This window comes from Hipposideros armiger, unplaced genomic scaffold (genome assembly GCF_001890085.2).
Source record: "Hipposideros armiger isolate ML-2016 unplaced genomic scaffold, ASM189008v1 scaffold_64, whole genome shotgun sequence".
Classification (NCBI taxonomy): Eukaryota; Metazoa; Chordata; class Mammalia; order Chiroptera; family Hipposideridae; genus Hipposideros; species Hipposideros armiger.
In genome coordinates, this window is record NW_017731414.1 from 213,351 (window position 1) to 234,835 (window position 21,485).

The 21,485-nt window shown below is 54.0% G+C and overlaps 1 protein-coding gene across 2 annotated transcripts; it reads left to right on the forward strand.

Moving 5' to 3' along the window:
- The first annotated feature begins 1,521 nt into the window (after positions 1–1,521).
- On the forward strand, positions 1,522–20,759 carry RAB8A (RAB8A, member RAS oncogene family). 2 transcript variants are annotated; one of them, XM_019642041.1, is made up of 8 exons: positions 1,522–1,857; positions 6,615–6,675; positions 8,555–8,615; positions 12,200–12,277; positions 13,699–13,788; positions 14,390–14,455; positions 15,921–15,971; positions 19,471–20,759. In XM_019642041.1, the coding sequence occupies exons 1-8, from the start codon at positions 1,647–1,649 to the stop codon at positions 19,561–19,563; spliced, it is 711 nt and encodes a 236-aa protein (XP_019497586.1). In that variant the 5' UTR covers positions 1,522–1,646; the 3' UTR covers positions 19,564–20,759. The 2 variants fall into 2 exon arrangements, with proteins under 2 accessions (XP_019497586.1, XP_019497585.1); XM_019642040.1 differs by lacking the exon at positions 15,921–15,971 and having other exon boundaries at positions 1,565–1,857.
- The last annotated feature ends 726 nt before the right edge of the window (positions 20,760–21,485 follow it).

Sequence of the window (21,485 nt, forward strand, 5' to 3'; positions counted from 1 at the left end):
GGTTTCAGCCAGAAGGTAATTCAGGACAAGTTGTATGAGTAGAAGATGTCGAGGTCAGTTGTGGACATGATGAATTTGAAGTATCTTTGACGAATCCAAAGGCAGATGTCAAGAAAGTAGTTGGACATTGAGGGACGGCTGGGAGGGTGATGAATTCTTTTATAAGTGAAAATCACTAGTGTGGAAATACTTGAAGCCACAGGAAGTAAGATCACTCAGAAAGTGGGAACAGAGACAGGAAGAACCATCAGGAACATGAACATCTAGGGGACAAGCAATAACCCCACCCCCCAAAAAAAGACCCTAAGGGAATCTGAGAAGCAGCACCCAGAGAAAGGGAGGTATAAGTAGCAGGTAAAGAAACAGGCAATTAAAATGGGGGAGTACCAAGAAAAGGAATTGCCAGAGTAGGTGGTCAACAGCATGAAATACCAAGGGGTCTGAAGCCTACAAGGTGTCCATGGCTCTGGGTGAAGCTTTTCCGAAACAGATTAATAGAATGAGCTGAAGTGCAAGGGAGGGGAGCCCCAGGGCCATCTCTCGGAAGATCCTCAGGCCAGCCCCGAGGCCTCTCTGATGGCCCAGAATGAGGGTTTGTCCCATCTGAGAAGCAGGAAACCCTAGGGATCAAGACTTTGGCCTCTGCAGCTTGTGGTCTGAATTCAAAACCCAACTTCCCACTTTGGGGTCTGAGCAAGTCACTTGGCCTCTATGGCCTCGGTTTTCTCACCGTAAAACGTGGTTAAACAGCAATACCTACCCCACAATGGGTTGGGGTGGGAATTAAATATTTTGTTTTATTAAGTGTTGACACCACTGGCGGGCACAGAACCAATGTTCCTAAATATTACCTGTGATTCTCACTATCCTAACTCCCTCGGCAGGTTCTGAACCTCAAAGGGCTGGCTGGGATGGGGTGGGCAGGCTCCAGGGGAAGAACTGAAAGCAGAGTAGTCTGGACAACCTCTAATTAGGTCCGAGGGCGTGTCCTGAGTTGTCTTAGCACGCTCAGGTGGCAGCGGCTTGGGGGTCTTTAAATAGGTCCCCTGGCCAGCGCTGGGATCCCGGAGCACGTCTCGGGGGCCCTCGCTTCGACTGTGACGATCTCTCTTCAATCTTTTCCTCTTCGGCTTACCCAGGCCTGACATGCAGGCCCCCAGAAAACACCGCCAAAACCAACGTACATTCCCGCGCTCTCCCTAGTGCCTAGGGAGCCTGTGTGGACCCAGAAGGCGGGAGCCAGAGCCCCTCTACGAGCGTGCGCCCCCTGCTGGCGCCTAACGGTCTCCCCGGCGCGCGTGCGCACGCACCCCAGACCCCGCCCCCAGGCTGCGGGCGCGCGGAACCGTTGGCGCCGCTCCCCGCACTCCCGCCCCTCAGGGGCGGGACGGGGCCTCCCCGGAGTCGGGGAAAGAAGGCGGGGACCCGGGGTGCCACGCCCCCTACCCTGGTCTTCATTTGAAGCCCCTCGACTCCTCACCGCTGGCCAATCGTAGACCGCCCTGTCCCGAGCATTGGCCAATGAGAGGCGCTCTCGGGCCTCTTCCGGCTCCGGGCCCCGCTCGCCCCTTCCCCAGATCTCCCCGCGACGGGAGGAGCACGGTGGCGGGCGTCGGCCGCGGTGACGCGCAGCGGGCCGGGAGCCAATGGGAGGTGGGCTGGGCGCTGATGGACGGGGCCAGCGGCCAGTGGCGAGGCGCTGGCTTCACTTCCCGTCGGGGAGAGAGTGTAATATGGCGAAGACCTACGATTACCTGTTCAAGCTGCTGCTGATCGGGGACTCGGGGGTGGGGAAGACCTGTGTCCTGTTCCGCTTCTCCGAGGACGCTTTCAACTCCACTTTCATCTCCACCATAGGTAGCGGGGCCGGGGAGCGGCGGGGGTCGCCGGAGGCCGGGGCCGGGCGCGCCCCTAAGGGACTGGGGCTGAGGGACGGGCCGGGCTGGACGGACCTAGAGATCTGAGATGGTCGAGGGGGTACGAGGGGGGAAGAGCAGCCGCCTCGGCCAGCGTTCGGGCGTCCCTGGGCCATGGGGGGGGGAGACCAAGTGCCCATTTTGCAGATGAGGAGACTGAGGTCCCAATCCTGAGCCCGCTGTTAAGTGAGTCTTGAGCTGGAGTCTTGGCGCCCTTCATTTTGTCCTGTCCTCACAGCAGCCCTTGAAGCAGTTCTTTTGAGGTCCCCATCTTGCAGAAGTGAAACTGAGGCATGTGGAGTTGGCTGTGGGTAAAGGCCCGTGACATCTGAGTTTATTAATAATTTACTGTGCCAGGCACTGTATGTGCATTATGACACTCTCCAGTTCTCTGTGTTAGGTCTGTTGTGAGCCCATCTCACAGATGATGAATTTGAAGCTCAGGGAGGCGTAGGACTCGCCCAAGGTCATACTGACTGTAGGTGACAGAGATGGGATTTGAATCCATACGTGTTTGACCCCGAAACTCAAGGCTCAGCCATCCCAGAGAATGGGAGCACAGGACAAGCACAGCTGATCCACCTTGGAGCCAGGACTCTAACCTAGACCTCTCCTGCTCTTTCCTCAGGAATAATCAGGGGTAAAGCTTCTAATCCCTGACCCTGTTTCCCCCATAGGTGAACTTCCTCTAGAAGGAATGGTGAGAGGGAGTCCAGAGCCTTTCCCTGTTCTGCCTTCCATCCCACTGAAGGGTCAGCATTGGCAGGCGACAGCTGCCATCCTTGGGACCTATCATCCCTAAGGAGATGCCAGATAAAAAGCTTCAGTGAGAAACCAATATCAGCCGCTGCCACAAACAGCCCTGACTTCCCTATCGTGAGGCTCCATATACCGGTTGTCTCTTTGCAGAACAGCCTTTCCCGCAAGGCCAGCCCACATTGTGGTTGAACAGAATTGGCTTGTTGCTTTTCAGTTCTGACGGCCACAAAAATGGAGTTGACTTCTCCCCATGCCACACTGTTGCCCACGTGAAAAGGTTTGACCTGGGAGTAACACTGATCTATCCGGCCTTGCTCCGCAGTGGAGAAGCTGGAAACGGTTGCCAAGCCCAGGAGTTAATTCTGAATGGAGAAAATCTAGGGAAGAGGCTCTGCCTTACCCCTGTGTAATTTGAACCCAATGAACTTATCTCCTGAACCCCACGATGAGCTGCTGATTGCCCTCCTCCAGGAGCTGCATTTATAAAACAATTAGGTGCCAGGTGCAAAGTAGAGGAAATTGTTCTGCCTGATTTCCAGCTGCTGTTCACCTTGAACAATCACTTCACCTTTCTGAGCCTTGTTTCTTCAGTTTAGGAGTGGTGCTCTCTGTGGAGCCCTGAGTGGTTGAGGATCAGAACTGTACAATAAATAGAAGGTTGTCACCACTACCAGGGACTATCTAGAGCAGCGGTTCTCAACCTGTGGGTCATGACCCCTTTGGGGGTTGAACGACCCTTTCACAGGGGTCGCCTAAGACCATCGGAAAACAAAAAGATATTTACATTACGATTCATAACAGTAGCAAAATTACAGTTATAGAGTAGCAACGAAAATAATTTTATGGTTGGGGGTCACCACAACATGAGGAACTGTATTAAGGGGTCGCGGCATTAGGAAGGTTGAGAACCGCTGATCTAGAGGAAGCAGAATGACTTCTATAGTGATAATGTCCCTCCCTGAAGCGTAGGTGTTTCTGATTCGTCCCCTCCCCCACTCCAAGGTCAAACTTTGGGATAATCCTTGAGGGCCCCCCCAAGTCAGGAAGTGATGTTAACACCTGGCAGGCTGTGGGTCACTCTTGACACAGATCTCAGTTTCCCAGTGTCAGGATCTTCCTGTTCAGCACAAGTACTGCTGAGATCAATGCAGGGGTGGGTTTTTGTTTGGTTTCTGATTCTTGACCAGAAAATCCAGGCTGGCACTCTGGGGCTCCAGGGAGGCTGGCCTCTACTTGCAGATGAGGACATGGCTTTGGCAAGGTCACCTAGGGAGGTAGAGGTGGCATGGCACTTGAACCCAGGATCCCTCCCACCCACTCTGTATTGGTTTCATGATACTTGTAGCCTTCCTGCAGGCCTCTGTCTTCTAGGAAAGTTTAATTCACCCTGACCTTGAAGTTATAGCCTCATAATTCTTAGGTGTCGTAAACTTTACACTGACTAATTAAATTTGGTGTGTTAATAAAACCCTGGAGGAGGACAGGACAGAGCGATGTTGTGTTGCTCTGCTGACTGAATGGTGCTTCTTGATTTCATAGGTCCCTTGCATCTGTGACGAGATGGGGGATGTTTTAGGAAGAGACGACACTGGGCCATGTAGTTTTGAAATACAATGTAATGCATCAAGGGGATTCTCCATTGGCACTGAGTGTACCTCTGGGTTTTCTTTATAGATCAGGGATTAAGTGGCTCTTCATTTTCTGCCCAGGTTATGTTTGCCAAAGCCTGTTCTCGTAAACTCCATTGATTGTATGTGTTGTGAACTTGGCCCTGTGGCTCTGGGAATTGGTTCTCCCCAGCCTGGCTTGGCCCTCACTACTTCCTCAGGGCCTCATTCATTCATTCTTTCAGGGAGACTGATGATGTTGGTAAAGGTGCTTTTTAAGCCATGCAGCGCCACATAGATCCCGTTTCTCTTAATTCGTTCATTCAAGCATCTTTCTCTGATGTCTGCTGTGTGCTTTGGTACGGGGACTGCAGAGATGACTCGGATGAATCAGAGGGAAGCAGAACTGTGACAAGGCCTGTAGTCAAGGTGTGTGTGCAGGACTAGGCAGTTGGCTTCTAGAAAATAGGCATTCAACCCCTGCCACACTTAGTCACTGGCTATGTGGCCATAAAACTTGTTGAGTCCCTGTCCTCATGGAGCTTATGGTCTAGTGGACACAATTCAAGTGCAGGCTTATATTGTTCATGGTCCCCAGGACAGCTCCTGAAATGGGCAGGAATGAATTAGCATGACCATCATGGATTCTGAGGGATCAAGCCAGGCCTGAGCTTTAGAGCTTCACGGGCATTGATTTAGAACAAACTCCCAGGGGCAGAGACTGGGTTTGGCTGTTTCCTCTCCACGCAGGCCATTCAGATCAGCAGGTTTTGCTTTTAACGTTCATGGAGCAAATAACCAAATAGACGATGTCAGGGATAAGTGTGTGAAGAAGAAAGCAGGTAAGGAGAAAGGACGAGGATGGTCAGGAATGCTTCTTGGAGGAGGTGCCTTGAACAGGGACCTGAGTAAAAAGAGGGGGAGCCAGGTGATCGTGGAAGGAAGGACACTCCAAGAGAGGGAAGAGCAAGCACAAAAGCCCTGAGGCCAGAGCGTGCTTGGGATGTTTAGGAAACAGCCACGTGGGCAGTGTGGCCAGAGGAGGACATAGCTGTGGGTACTGCGAGTTAACAAGGTTAGGCAGGATCTTGGAGCACCCAGGCAACTGTTTTCACTTCATTCTGGGGCTGAGGGGATGGTGGGAAGCTTTGGGTTTTTGTATCAGTTTTATCGAGATAAAATTCACAAACCATACAACTCACCCGTTTAAAATGTATGATTTGGTGGCTTTGAGTGTATTTGCAGAGTTGTACAACCATCACCACCATCGATTCTAGAACATTTTCATTATGCCAAAAAGAAACCTCAAGCTCCTTAGTTACACCACCATCCCACCCCGTGGCGTCCCATCTCCTCATTCCTCCTGTAGCCCCTGGCAACCGCTAATTGCCTTTCTGTCTCTGGATTTCCCTGTTCTGGACATCTCATATAAATGGAATCACACACTGTGTGGCCTTTTGCGTCTGGCTTCTCTCACTCAGCATGATGCTTTCAGAGTTCATCTGTGTTGTTGTGTGTGTGTCAGTGCTTTATTGCTTTTCATGGCTGAGTACTATTCCATTGTATGGATGCACCACATTTCGTTTATCCATTCATCCATTGGTGGACACTGGAAGGTTTGGAGCAGAGGTTAGCTTTGCGACATAGTTGAGTTGGTGTTTTTGGAAGCTGCGGGGGGAACTGAGGCAGCAACGGTGGTAGCTTGGAGAGCAGCTGAGGAGGCTGAGAGGTCACCCTGGTCCTGGGGACTAAAGCCAGTGGTTGGGAGAGAGGAAGGCAGGGTCAGGAATGCTTCTAGGGAGGTGACCCTTGAGTGGCTCTTAAAGGAGAAAGCAGTTTGCCAGGCTGACAGGTGGGCAGGGTGGGGACCACCGCAGAGAGCAGTGTGTGCAAAGGCTGGAGGCCCACCTGCATCAGGGGCATCTTGGGGCCTAGTGCCTCATGTGCTGGGCCAGGGGCGGGGTGGCAGAAAGCGGGGGTCTCTGGCCTGCAAAGGCCCACTCTGTGAGGTGCCTGTCGTTGGAGGAAAGAGAGCAAGGCTTTGGCACCTGAACTACCTGGGTTTGCCCTCTAGCTCTGCCAGCTGCCGGCTTCACTCCAGGCAGCTCCTGTCTGCCCTCTGAGCCTCCGCTTCCCCTTTTGTGAGAGGCGAAAGTTCTCCGGATGCCTCCAGATTTGTTGTGGGGATTCCAAGACCCTACATGCCCAGTGGCAGCCAGGTGCTCCACAAGCCGTGGTAGCTAATACCTGCACAGGTTGGCAGTGCCCACCTCACACGCCACTTGGGAAATGGTCTGACAATGATGTGCCTCTTTTTCTCCTTTTCTTTCAGGAATTGACTTTAAAATTAGGACCATAGAGCTAGATGGCAAGAGAATTAAACTGCAGATATGGTAAGTCATTGCCTCCGTCGGCGCCTTCACCTGGGAGTGCTTCAAGAGGAAGCCCCTGCTGCCCCCTCCCCCTCCCCATGATCACAGCCTCCATCTCTTTGTGCCCAACCCAGATACTTTCTTCAGAAGCCCCAGGAACTGTGCTCTGCTGGCTGTTGGGGCCCAGAGTCTATGTCAGCACCTTCTGGGGACATAGCTACAAGTCCCCATTAGCTTAGCATTTTGATATGGGCACGGCCTGGGTCTGGGCTTCAGAGTGGCCTGCTTCCATTGAACTTGGAGAGAGCCCTCTGTGGCTGCTAGGACGGCGAGATTCCCCAGGCTGGCGTTTCCTTCTGAGCCTGTCAGCTCGCCGAGAAGGCCAGCATCACTTCCTCTTTTCTGTCCTGGGGCAGGCCAGGCCTCACTTCCTAACATGCAAACCTGAAACCCCAGAACCAAAAATAAACGGAGGCTGGTCCTGGTGGTGAGACCCGTTTTTGTTTCACTCACCTGGGGCCGACTTCTGTATCACCTAAAACTGGGGAAGTGTGAGTCCCTGGCATTAATGCTGACTGGTCTGCAGCCCATGGTGCTGGGAGCTCAGGCTGTTCTCAGATGGTCAGATGTAGGAAAGTCCTGCCCTGCAGCCACATACTTGCAGGGAAGCGTGAGCCCTGAGCAAAAATAAAGAGAAGTCGTATTTGAGAGGGCGGCACCATCCCTCCGGTCCAGGTGGGCGCCTGTGGGTAGGAGGGAGCCCTGAGATGGGCTGCGAAGCCACCTCCTCCTGGCTGCAGCTCATTCCCCGCCTCAAGTCTCAGAGCATGAGTGTCACCCCAGCCCGCTTCTCGGGTGCCCTTGACTTCAGTGGTGTTCACCACTGACTCTGATTTCAGAACCAAAATTTGGATGAGGCCTAACACCTTGTCCATCCAACAGAACTCCTAGTCAGTCAGCTCTGGCTGCCTTGTAAGTTACCACCTGTGAGTTACCACCTTGTGAGTTATAAGCCAGACAAGTTCGTCCACTTCCATCCTTGACTCCCCAAGCCACCTCACTTCCCAAGTTCAAAGTGACACTGTACCAGCAAGCCAAGTTTCACTTTCCTTTCCTCCTGTCTTTCTGCTTTGGCTCTTAGGGATCTCAGTGGAGTTAATGACGTCCTTAAAACCCTTCTGGACTAGGCCATGGTTGAGAATAAGATGACTATAACCGTGAACGTCACCTGCTATTGGCATCAGAAAGTCAGCTTAGCCCCAAATGAGGTGTTATGTACAGTCCACACAGGGGGAACCCTCGACCCAGAGGCAAAAAGACATGGCCCTGGCTCTGCCACTGATCTGTGAAGTCACTTTTAAGCCAAACACTGAGTACCCTCCATGCTAGGAGCTAGGCTCGGCACTGGCCTATTTTACCCAGGTGTCACCTCCATGCCAGTGAGGAAGGACTTCTCCCCTGGCATCCACTGAGATGGTGTGTGAGTGTTTCCTGAGCCCCCCAGCTGAGGTCACCCAGCAGCTCAGCCCATCAGCAGGAGCTGTATTCCCATGCCATATGACCCGCCCCTTCCACACTCGTGGTCCTGGATTTATACAAATAATAACATCCAACTGTGGCTCTTCTGAGACCCAGAAGCTTCGGGGAGAATACCCAGGAAGCAGAGGTACAGAAGAGGTTGGCTTTTCTGCGTTTCCAGCTGGGAGACATTAGCAGGTCCTCAGCCTTCTGGGCCAGTTTTTTTCTCTGATGGAACATTATGGAGAGTAGCGGGTACTACCCACAGCAGGATGACAAATCCGAGATGACCCTTGAGAAACCTGGGCATCCATCCTGGGTTAATGCCCCTTGTTCCCACTGTGACAGCGTCACTAATATTCCCTCTCCTTGTTGTTTTTAGGGATACAGCTGGCCAGGAACGGTTTCGGACAATCACAACAGCCTACTACAGGGGCGCAATGGTATGGATTGGGGTTTTCTTTTGTGTTTGTTTTTTTAAGTCAGAAGGAATGTCACTGCTTGGATACCGAAACGTGGCTGTTTCTGAGGAGCCCCCTGCTCTGGCTCCTCGGGGGTACTTAGTCCCAGGCTAGTTTTAGGAGAAGGCTGTGTGCTCCTCCCCCACGTATATACATCTCCGTCTGGCTGGCTTCAGAGACAATGCAGGGTTTAAGGAAACCTCATTCTTTGGGGATGAAGGAAGACACAGGAAGCCGGTTCTTCCAGGTGAGGTCAGTGCAATCGGAGACGGCATGCCCCAACACTTAGGAGTGTTCACACGGCCTGTGTCGGTCTCTGTGGAATTTGCTACTGAAAACTTGAAGATGGTCCAGGAGCTGAGTTGTTCTGGGCTCTTGGCTGTTATATTCGTTTCCTGGGCCTGAGGCAGTGTGATGTGATCGGGAGACTGGTTCTTCCTCCCTCAAATATTTTTACCGAGTGCCTTGTCCAGGCCAGGCTTGAACTGGATGCAGGGGAGACCTGGAATGGGCCAGGGTACTGCCCTTGCGGGCCTGAGCAGGTCAGGCCCGTGTGAGGTATGTACAAAGCGGGGCGCTCAGAGGCCAGAGGGAGCAGACACAGATCTCCAGGACCATCTCCTTACTTGGAGAGTAGAACAGAGAACAGGAGGGCTGTGTCCCACCCAGGCAGCTGAGAGGCTAGACGGCCATCTCCCCATTTCCATATCCCACCGCACGCTGCCCTTTCCATGGCACACCCCGGCATTTAACTGCAGAGACACCTGTTTTCTCCACTAGGCCATAAGCTCCGTGAGGGCAGGGCCACGTCTTGGTCACTGCCACATGCCTTGTGCCTGGGACGGTGCTGAGTATGTGGTGGGAGCTCAGGAAGTGCTGCCAGACAGCAGAAATGAGTGGGGGCATTAAGTATTTAGAGCGCCCCACACAGTGTCTGAAACATAATAGAAACTCAGTCACAAGGGTTGCAACCTTAGCGCTGCTCATTAAAATTCATTTACTAATTTTCCCTTCATGTTGCTGTGCTCTGGTGGGGCGGGGGCCTCAGGGCGCTCGGGTCCCGGGGGAGCTTCTGCCGCGCAGCCTCAGGTAGGCCCCGTCCCTTTCTGGGCTGAAATAGTCCCCCACCCCACCCCTACCCTGCAGCCCTTTCACCAAGCCCTTCCCTGTGCCGGGCACTGGGCCCAGGCCTTGGCCATCATCTGAACTCCCCTGAGCGTGGGCGCCATGGTTATCTCCATTATACAGACGGGGAAGCTGAGACTCAGCGCCATTCCACACCCAGCTTACGTTCACGCAGAGGGTGCGTGTCCGGGCCGGTCCTGGAGGGCGTTCTCTAGCACCCGCCCCTGCCCAGGCTGGACCGAGCCATTTGTAAGACCGTGTCCAGCTCCTAGACGACTGTGGTTTGCGATCCTCCTAGACCTGCACTGACCCATACAGAAGCCACTAGCTATTTGAATTTAAATTGGTTGAAATAGGAAACCTAGCCCCACAGTCTCACCAGCTGTGTTCCAGGTGCCCCCGAGCCGTGTGTGGCCAGGGGTGAGCTCACAGGACAGTGCAGGGAACATTGCCGCCATTATAGCCCCATCATCATCTCTGTCCACGTGGTACTAGACTGTGGGGTCTCAAATATGGGGGCATTGGATGTCTGGTGCCCCCTTATGAGCTTACAAACAGCTACGAGGAGCTGTGTCCAGACAGGTCACTGGGAGCCCCAAGGGCAGTTTCAGGGAGGACCTGGAATAGGGTGACACCGTGTTTTCCAGGTACTTGTGTTCTTTTCTAATAGCTATCCACTGCTCTCCCTTCCTCCTCCCCATGAGTAAAAATCTGGGACCCTGCAATTTTGGCACATGGCACCAACTTAGTGGTGGCAGTGGGAATCCTAGGCCAGCAGAGGGGCCAGTCCCTGGATAAAGGAGCCCCACAGCCCTGTGGCATTCTTGCCCTGATAGCGGGAGGACGGCTGCTAGGCAGAGGCCCTGACTATGTTTGGAGTCTGCCCACCAGCATCTTCTGCCCGTGCTGGCCTTGGTCAGGGTGAGGCAGACTTTGTAGCCACTGAAACCTGCCAGGCCTCCGTCAGCAGTCTCTATTCAGTCGTCCCAGGAGACCCCTGAATCAGGGCCCCAGATGGCATATTTTTGAGGGGCCATGGCTGGCTGTACAGCCACTGTGCGTATCCTTAAGGTCACAGTGGGGATTTGAAAGTGCTGTGGTTTTCTTGCCCTCCATGGTGTTGTCACACAGCCTCGCCCCCACAGTTCCCTGCCCAGCACACACGGCCCGTGTTCTTACTCTGCAAACTCAAGCGGCTCAGAGACAAGGTCTTGGCCACACCAGCGGTTGTGGATGAAGGGTTGGGCCCTGGGAGCGGGTAACGTGAGGGAATGAAGTAAGCTGGGCCTGCAGGACAGCTGGGGCCGGGTGCCTCGGAGCCCAGGTGCAGGGCTGCACAGGGGGCTTGCCGTGGGCACCTCTCGAGACGTCCGGGGTGGCATGAGGACCGTGCAAGTGTGGCCCTGAGCAGTGCTTGTTCCTAAGGAGGGTCTAGAGAGGTTCCTCACGGGAGCTAGTGTCATCAGCTTCTTCAGGCTTAACTTTACCTGGGCTCAAACCTTAAAGGTCACTTCTTTCTGGACCTCAGTTTCCCTTCTAACAAATGGGGATATTTGCCCCTCACAGTAATGGTGATTGTGGGCTCAGGTGGAGGCAGGGTCGCTCTGCACCTCTTTCGGGACCCATGGACTGTACCCAGGTGCTCACACATTGATTATGGAACCACAGGGGCCTCAGTGCTGCCTGACCCTGAGCTTGAAGCCGGCCCCCACTCTGGTGGGGTCCCTAGAAGGCACACGGGTGTCAAGGTCAGGCCACCCAGGGTTCAGACCCCATTGTGCTCTTTGCTGTGCTGTGGGGGCGGAGAAGAGACCTATCCACGCCACCCTCCAGCCTCAGGTTCCCCATCTGCAGAGCAGAGATGATGGGACCGCCTGACCTGGGCCTGTGAGGCCTCAGGGAGACCCACTGCAGTGCCTGACACATAGCAGGTGCCAAACAAGGGTCATTGCTGGGGCAGGTGGTGCTCCTGAGCCCAGGAGATGACTTAGGCCAGGGCGGGGGTATGAGTGAGGGTGGAAGCAGCCGAGCACAGCAGAGGCAGTCGGTGTGGGAGGGGAGCACAGTGGGTGCTGGGGAGGGAGCTGCAGGAAGTGATGGCAGGAGGTGGGCAGACCTCGGGGGCTGCCAGGGTGAGTGGGCCGTACTTATCCTGCCTGTAGTAGGGAGCCAGCAAAGCTGTCTGTGAGCGTGGGTGGTGAGGTCCGGTCTGTGGGGTGAAGGCTCAACTCGGTGGCTGAGGGGGCAGGACCGGAGCGTGGGAGACCATGGAAAGGCTGGTGCTGGAGCCCAACAGAAGAAGAGCCCCAGGGATGGAGAGGAGGGAATTGTGCGGAGAGATATCATGTCGAGGTCCCTGCTGCCCCCCCCCCCAACTGGGATCTCCCCCCTCAGAGAGCTCACAGCTTGTCCAGAGCGCATCTCTGTCTCCCCCTGCTCAGGGCATCATGCTGGTCTACGACATCACCAACGAGAAGTCTTTTGACAACATCCGGAACTGGATTCGGAACATTGAGGAGGTAAGGCTTGTGGGCCCCATCCACACATCAGGAACTTCCCATCTGTCCTTTTGTCGGTCCTCACCCTGGAGCCCCCTGGTTTAAAGATAAGATCACTGATGTACAAAGACCCTCACAAGGAGCTTGCCCAGAGCCCCATTACCTAGGGACGTAGCCAGAGTGGGGACTGGAACCCAGGTGGTCGGTCCCTGAGACCACGCTGGCCTGGCCTCATCACGGAGTGGCTCTGAGAGCCCATCTCCCCAGCTGGGCTGTTGAGTTTGGTGATGTCTTGGTTAAGAGAGAGGTGATACTCAAGCTCTCAGTCACCATGAGCATTTGGTGCTTTCTAGAAAAGTAAGGTTCTAGAATTGGCATGGCCCTTATATTGGAAAGGTGTGGTGAGACGCTACATCAGGTACTTTGAACCACAGCAGAGCAGGGTGTGAGCTGGTATGAGCTCCTCGTGTTCAGGCCAGCAGCTCTCAGATTGTAGCTGGCTGTGACGGGAGACCTTGACCTGGAGAGGGAGGAGAAGGTGGCCAGCCCCACCTCCCCGTCACAAAGCCAGCGTCATCACCCTCTTGCTTTCCAAAGAACTTCTCACACCTAAAGCCATCCCGGATGGCGGTGCTTGTAGCTTTTGTTGACTCACCAGGTAGGGCGTTGTGTCTGAGGTGTGGCCAGAGGACTTTCCCCTCCTGGACAGCCACAGCAGGTCACTCACTGCCGACCCAAGGGTTATGAGCAGTTGCAGAGTCACCTCCCTGATGACAGTAATTTGCTGGCGGGAGGCTGGACCTGGCTGAGAAGGAACTTCCCATACTCATGGTGTTCTTTGTGGAAGTGCTGTTTCTGGCCAGCAAGCGAGAGAGCCTTTTGGTTGGCAGGAAGTTAGGAAGGAAGCCATGAAGGGTATTTTAGTGAGACCAGGACAAAGGTGCCATTTTCAGGCGTGAAGGCAGAGTTAAGGGAACACCAGGGGATGGCGAAGCACCGGGGCTGCCACCACCCCAGGGCTTCCGGAGCCCAAAGCGAGGGAGCTGGAGCAAGGCAGAAGCTCCCAGGACAGCAGCTGAGGCCCCCAGCAGAGGAGCCTGGGAGGGAGAGGGAGATGAGCAGGGGTACCTCCCACAGACCCCACCAGGAGCCCAGCACAAGACACAGGAGCCTGGTTGACGCAGCCCACAGAGAAACCATCCTCAGCAGCCAGAAAGTGTGTGCTTGGTCATAGCAGCCAGAACCCTGGAATTGGCTCTCGTGTTGGCTGTGTGACATTGGAAGGGCCACTCAGCCTCTCTGAGCTTCAGCTTGTCATCTGCACAAGGGTGTGCCTAGCAGTCCTGACCCCACCACTCTAATATTGGGGGTTGGGCTGTAAGTTGGCCTTGAGCCAGTCTGACCACGCCTCTCATCTCCCCTGTCTGCCCTTCTGCCCCCAGCACGCCTCTGCAGACGTCGAAAAGATGATACTTGGGAACAAGTGTGACGTGAATGACAAGAGACAAGTTTCCAAGGAACGGGGAGAGAAGGTGGGCATGGCAACTGGCTTGGGCCTGGCACTGCCAGGCACCTTGGGGCAGAGGGACCTCGGGATTTAAGGGTTCCCTGCATGGAGGCCAGCCCTGCCCTGCCCCGCCCCAAATGGCCCCCCGATTGCTCGCTGATGGGAAGGCCGGCTTTGAGATAGAACCCCTCAGAATCCTCATGAGTATAAGGTGGCCCACTATCCTGGCATGTTCAAGACTGGGGTCCTAGAACAAAGGACTTCGCCGGGCAAACAGGAGCAAGTTAGTCACTCCAGTGGGGCACGTGCCGTGGGAGAGAGAGTGGGAAACGTGCCCAGTCAAGCTTTGGGCTAAAGCGGCCAGCAGTGAGGGTTTCTGTGCTGTGCTCTGCATGTCCCTGCATGACGTCCAGGGGAACTGCAAAGCAGAGGATGGAGCCATGGTTTGAGCCAGGCCCCCTCCAAAATCCTGCCAAGGACAGTCACCACCTGCTGTCCACTGGTGACTCAAAGGAGCAATTCCACAGCCCTGGGCCTTTCCCCCTATCGCTGTTCCCTCCTTAGGGTGCTTCCTGGGGGTCAGGGGCGCCTGGCGGCTGACATGTGCACGTGTGTCTCCCTCACAGCTGGCTCTGGACTATGGAATCAAGTTCATGGAGACCAGTGCAAAGGCCAACATCAACGTGGAGAATGTGAGTCTCAGGCCCACAGCACCGGCCCCTTTGGGCTGAGGATCGGGCTGTACCCTCCAGAGAGGCTCTGCCACAGGGACTGGCCACTGGCTCTCAGCTGCCCTGTCGGCCATCCGTCCAAGAGGCACTTCCTGGGCAGGGCTGTGTGTGAGGCCCAGGTGACCTCAGGGGAAATTGCCCCAGTGTTCTGATGTCAGCAGGTGCGGGCCTTGGCTAGGCACCTAGGACATTTTCTCTCTGGCTTGGGGAGCCCTGGGCAGCAGGCAGGGGTTTACAGAGGCTCAGAGAGTCCCAGCTGGCTGGTGCCCAGGCCAACTCTGGGTTGGTGCTCTTGGCTGTGCCACCCACACAGACAGGTCCCAGTCACAAGCCCAGATGAAGCAGGGAATCTAGGCCGACCTCTCTTTTCCACGGTGACGCCAGCCTTGCAGCCGACCTGCCTTCTCCACCCCACGCACGACTCCGTGATCTTTCTCAAACGGATCGTCCATGTCATCCCAGCCCCAACCCCCCACGTCTGCCTCGGGAGGCCCTCCCTAGCCGGCCCCGCACGGGGTGCCCATCATCCCCAGCCCCCCACGTCTGCCTCGGGAGGCCCTCCCTAGCCGGCCCCGCACGGGGTGTGCCGCCCATGCAGCAGGCCTTGCCCACCACGCTCCATCCCAGGCCACCGTCAAGCCTTCGCTTATGGTCCCTTCCCTTGCACCCCCTTTTCTATTAGGCCTCTCCTCAAGGAATCCTCTGCTCTGCCATCCCCAGATAGGGATGGCTTACCACTTTGGGTCCCCAGCACCCTAAGCCCCCTGCTCCATGACAGAACTTTCATGACAGAACATCATGTGGGTGTTTGCTGAGACTCTGCCCCTCTCACCAAACCAGAAGCCCCTCAAGTGCAAATGCTGAGGCTGAGTTTTCTCTGTATGAGGCCCAGGGGACTGAGTGGGGTTTGTAAGTATTCGTTGAAAGAACAGACGAGGGAAGGGAGGAGAGAATCAGGAAGCTGCAACGGAGGCAGCAGCCTAGGGTCGGGCCAGCTTGCGCCTTCGCCATCCTTGGAAGATGACCCTTTCACCCCATCCTGGCCCTTTCAGGCCCCTCTCCCAGGCAAGGACCCAAAATGAAACTTGTTTGGACAAAGAGCTGCTTGTCTTTCTCTCCGCCCTACTCCTGACCGTCAGAAAGGGGGTAAAGCAGGCAGACAGCACAGGAGTCAGGGACGGGTTCTCTTCCTGGATTCTTCCAGATTGGTCAGTTAACCACTGGGTGCTTTGGGACAAGTCACTTGGCTCATCTGAGCCTCAGTCCTCCCTGACCCCACCTCCCAGGGCCATTGATGGGACTGGACAGGTGAGGCCCCCTCCCGCCCCACTGTCCCACCACACCCACTCCGCAGTGGTGCCCAGAAACCAGCAAGCCCCCACCTGCTGCTCACTGCTGGGGTGCTAACAACATCCTTATTCCACAGGCATTTTTCACTCTCGCCAGAGACATCAAAGCAAAAATGGACAAAAAATTGGTGAGTGTATGTCTTTCCTGATCTCCGCATGGCTCCCAGTGGGAGCCTGCTGTCCTCCGCCTCAGTGGTGTCACGTAGCCTGAGCACATTCTGCGTTTCGGGACCCAGTTGGACCCGAGGCTGGGAAGGAGGAAGAGATAGCAGGTGTGGTCGGGACATCAGCTCCTGGGCACGCTCATCTACTCTGTTCTTCCCCATGGCCCGGAGCTGCTCAGCTCCAGGCTGTCCCAGGCAGACAGGGCTCTGCCAGCTGAGCACACGGGCCAGCAGGGGCCACATGGCCTTTCCCATCTCCCTCTGGAGACGATGGCCTCCGGCAGCACCCATCCTGATGAGTCTGGCAGGTCGAAAGCCTTTTCCCTTTTTCCCCCTCCAGCCCCAAATTCTGCAGGTTGTGACGGTTCAAAACAGCCTTCAGTGCGTCCCAGGGTTTTGACGCCCCCAGGAGGTCCTGCCTGAATCCCTCCCATCCACCCTGTCATTTATTTCTGTTTGCCTTTCCTCATCGCAAGAGCACTTCCTAGTTCCTAACACTCAGCATAACTAATGCTTTCTTGGTCGAGTTGGAATGCTCAGCTGTACTTCAGGCATGTTTAGCACCTAAACGGGGTCATGAATGTTGCCTGGGAGCCTCAGTTCCAGTGGTCATTCTTTCCTGGCCAGGTGACCCTCTCCGGGTCTGATAGAGAAGGATAAAGCGCTCTGTTGTGGAGCGTTTTACATCTCGTCACACAAGAGTACACATAAAACAAAAAATGCCAGTCAAGTAGTTCACACCTGATTTAAAACGAGTGTATTTTCATAATTCTAAGATACCATGCATTGAATCTTAAGGCACAGAATCAATTTAATAGCTCTTTGGCCAAAACGGGAAGCAGTCCGTAGAAACCAGTGTACTTTTCTTACAAACGTCTTCTTACAACTGTGATTTTCTTAAAATTCTTTTTCTCTTCAGAATAATATTAAATTTTTGATTCTTAACAATCCTTCTGACTCACTTTTGTCCACTGGCAGTTACCGAGCACCAGGGTAACCCTTGGCCTGTGCTTTTGATACTGGCCTGTTGGTTCCTCCAGGATGTGCCAGGTCCTTCCAGGGCACAGATTTCGAAGTGCTGGTGCGCAGCCATAATCCTTGTGATTTCGCTTTTTCTTAACAGAGTCGCAAATCACTGACAGTTAAATTCCTACCCATTTCCTACCACCTTTGTGATACTCAGAGTTGCAGCCATTTCATATCAATCTTTTTAACATTTCTTTAATTGAAATGTAACAGACATACAACATTCTGTAAGTTTGAGGTGCACGATGTGATTTGATACTTTAGTGTATTGCAGTGTGATTACCATGGTAGCATTAGCGGACACCTCTGTCGTGTCACATCATTATCATTTCTTTTTTGTACTGAGAACAATTAAGATCTAGTCTCTTAGTAACTTTGAAGTTTATAATATAGTATTGTTATCTATAATCACAGTGCTCTTCATTAGATACCCAGGAGTTGTTTATCTACGAGTTGCAAGTTTGTATCTGTCTTTTCCATCACTGATATGGCCAGCTCTTCCCAACCCCCTCTTCTCTCTTGAAAGCGTCGCATGCCCACCCCACCTCTGGACCTCTGGCGTTCTACCCTCCTCTGCACGACCCAGTGCTTCTCACTGCACTGTGAGCAGACGCCACACCCGGGGCCAGTGTCCCTGCTGTGGCCACCTGGCCTCATGCTCTGGCTGCTGCCACCCCACTCTACCTTGTCCCCTTGCTGTTACCGTGTCGTCCCCTGTGCTCCAGCAACGCTGGCCTTTTGTTCTTGGAGCACCCCATATTTGTTTGCTTTCTTTCCCCTTCATTTGGGGTTCTACCCCCTTATTAGTTTCCTAGGGCCTCCATAAAAGATTCTTGTAACCAGCTTAGCAGCTTACACCACACACACTCATTTTCTTAATGTCCCGGAGGTCAGGAGTCTGACGTGGGTCTCTTGGGGCTCAGATCAAAGTGTCAGCAGGGCTGCGTTCATTTCTGGAGGCTCCAGGGGAGAATCCATTTCCTTGCCTGTCCAGCTTGTAGAGGACACTTATCTGTAGCCTTGTAATCACTTCCTCCATCTTCAGAGCCAGCCCCTCAGCATCATTCTGACCCTGCTTCCATCATCACCTCTCTTTCTCGGACCACAACTGAGAAGGTTTCTCTGCCTTTAAGGATTCACGGGATTAGATGGGCCCACTGGGATGATCCAGCCTGTTTTCCCCTTCTCACTTTAGTCACATCTGCAAAATCCCTTCTGCCACATCAGGTACCATACTCACAGGTTCCAGGGATTAGGGCACAGATGTCCTCGGGGGCATCTCTGCTGACCACACGCCTGGACTGTCTCAGGCGTCACTCCCTCACTCCATGAGGCCCCTGTTCAGACATCACCATCAAAACACACTTCCATCCCTCGCCCTCCTTTTTCCCTTACTCCCCCCACCGGGACATCACCGCTTGTTTGTTTACCTGTGTGATCTCCGTCTCCCACACACAGTGTGAGCTCCCCAAGGCAGGGGGCTCCTGTCCGCCACTGCAGGCCCATTGACCACGGAAGTGCCTGACACAGCGTAGGCGTTCAAGAGTTACTGTTCATTAAATTCAGGTTTTACCTAAGAGCTGAAAGAGGAGAAGGAATTAGTCAAAGAAGAGGGACTGAACCTTTTCAAACGGGGTGACATGGGAGAAAATAGGATTTATGTTCCCAGGGTTGTCAGGGGCCAGATCACAGAGGCTCCAAATGCTGGGTGACAGATTTGAGGCGGTCCTCTGAAAACAGTGGGGGGCACTGGTGTGTTTTCAGTAAGGCTTACATGGACAGGGTTAGAGTTTAGGGTTAATATCACCTGCAGCAGGGTGGAAGGTGGACTTGTGGAGGAGGTGGTAAGCCAGAGCCTCAGCACAGAGACATGGAGACCAGCCAAGTGGAGTGGCATTAGGACCTTGAACCCAGCCCCCTGCCTCCCACATCCTAAGGGACAGAGTCTTTCCGCTGCCCCTTGGCTGCCTCACTGATAGGTGCTCAGCACAGGGGCAGAAATAAGGAGGGAAGGGTGGGTGCGTGGAGAAGGAAGTAGGGAAGAAGTGAGATGGGTGAATAAATGGAAAGGTGTTGAGGGGATGAATGGAAAGGGGTGGTTGGGTAGGTGAATAAGTGAAAGAATGGATGTGGTTGAAAGGGTGGATGAGCAGTAGATGAAAAGTATATCTAGGTTTGTGAAAGATGAGTTGTCAGCTGGAAGGGACAGTTGGATGGATGGGTGATGGAAGGGGATGGTTGGATGGATAGAGAGTTGGGTGGAAGAGTATAGACAGGTGCATGGTTGGTAGGAAGGGGGTGGATGGATGGTGGATGGAAGGGGATGAATGGATTTGCAGATGGATGGTTGGTTGGTTCCTTGGTTGGCTTGCTGATTGGTTAAGAGATGTAGTGCTGATGCTCAGCCGTAATGTCAGAAAACCTTTTGTAACTTCAGGAAGGCAACAGCCCCCAAGGGAGCAACCAGGGAGTCAAAATCACACCAGACCAGCAGAAGAAGACCAGCTTTTTCCGATGTGTTCTTCTGTGAGGAACGCCGCCTTACTCTGAGCCTTGCTCAGCCGAGCTGACTGTGCCTGTCCTGAGTGAGCCCTTCACTCAGCCGGGGCCCTACCCCCTCCAACATCCCTGCCGCGGCCACCGGGCCCACGGCCACCAGAACACAATTGAGAAATTGTTTATTTTAGTAACTGTCTGATCTTTTTCAACTTTGAAGATGGAATAAGTTAAGGATTTGCTATTTTTCCTGTGACGTCCGCCGAACTGACCCATGCATTGTGTACCTACCTGGAGAGAAAGACGGGAATGAGGTGAGCCTCCATCTCCCAGATGTGACACAGCTCACACCGCACCAGAAAGCCCATCTACATGCCCCACTGCAGTAGTGAGGTCCCCAAAAGCCAGTGATGGTTCCAGGAGTGCCCGGCTCTGCACCGTCAGCGAGGTGACCCACACCAGGCCCTGGAAACATCTGACGCCCACTTTCACCTTTCCTCTCCGTTTTGGACAAGTGACAAAAGCGGTTGTTTCTTTTTCCCACTCTCTCTGACTCTCAAACCAAAGGGAAGCACAAATTAAGGAAATCCTGTGTACAGTGCTCAGAAGGAAAGAGGAGTGCAGGAGCCTTTCCTGTTCACAGCCAGGCTTCGGTCTAGTCTGGCCAGGCCTCGGGCGTGGTCAGCGGGCAGCTCGGCAGTCCCCGTCTGATCACTGACGGGGCACCGTGTGTCCCACGGGTAACCCTGAAAGTGCAACCATACACTGTTCACCCATGATCGGGGTGTCTGCCTTCTCAGCCCCCAAACAGCCCCCACTCCTCTTTGTCTTCCCACAGCCTCCAAATTGGACATTCTTTCTAGCTGAGATTTTTACTTTTCCAGATCCGTAGTGCCATGAAATGATTCCGTCTTTGATTTCCAGTGGCAAACCCGGATGACTGGGGACAGGTGCACACCTGTGGCTGGATGTGGCCGAGAGCTCGAAGCGTCCCTGGTACAGACTGACTGCAGAGCCATTTGGGCTGATTTTTAACTGCCGTCACTAGTTTTGTTTTGACAGCTCTGCTTCCCCCTAGAGAGTATGCAGTTGGGACCAGGTCACCAGGTCTGAGGGGTGTCATCAGGGAGCCTTTTTCTTTTTTTTACCCTCCCCTCAAGCTGCTGTCAACCCAAGTCATTGGCATCGTCGTAATTTCTTTTTTGAATTAAAACCAACATACCAGCCATAGCCTCCTCTCCCCTGGAATCTCTTAACATGCTCTGTTTACATCGATAAACGCACTTAAGGAAAACAAACAAGTTAAAGCTTATTTTAAAGTTCACGGATTTTCATGTCCCCAGTTTCCCTGTAGGTAGATGTAACCAGGTGTTGGGTTCACAGGATGCCCATTTAAAATACAGCCCAGGCCGGTCGGGCCCTCAGGTCTAGACAGGCTCAAAGTGGATGCGGTGGGTACCCCAGGCTCTGAGAAGATAACACTGTTATCAAAAGACTGCCTTGGAAAATTAAGCTTCCCACTCCCGCCCAGCTCTACCCCAGCCCTCAGGTAAATGGTTCCCTACTCTTAGCACCACTTGGGTTTTACCACATACCCTGCTGAACCTGCTTAGTCAACAGACCCCATGATGCCACCAAGATTCTCTCGTCTTGGTCCCTGCTGACACCCATTTGGCAAGTTACACGCTCAGCTGTGAGCCCCCTTCCTCACCTCTTGGGAGCACCCCCTGCCCCGCCCCCATACCCAAGATCCTGGTTCTCCCGGCTTCTGGCACATGGCTCGGCCACTGCCTCTTCAGACTGGCCCTGCAACAGGTTTCTTCTACTCTGTTGGGGTCCCCAGGACTACCGCCTGGTCGGTGACTTGCTGGGATTCGGCATATAGCGGAGTACAGCCAAAGGACACAAAAGGAAAACGGGCTCAGGGAGGAGGCCCGTGGCGCCACATCCAGAGGA

Bases quoted from the DNA above. Each gene is read 5' to 3' on its own strand.
- RAB8A (XM_019642041.1), top strand. From the start codon at position 1,647: ATGGGAGGTGGGCTGGGCGCTGATGGACGGGGCCAGCGGCCAGTGGCG. The intron at 12,278-13,698 runs GTAAGGCTTGTG...TTCTGCCCCCAG, and splicing joins GGATTCGGAACATTGAGGAG to CACGCCTCTGCAGACGTCGA. The intron at 15,972-19,470 runs GTGAGTGTATGT...TTGTAACTTCAG, and splicing joins CAAAAATGGACAAAAAATTG to GAAGGCAACAGCCCCCAAGG.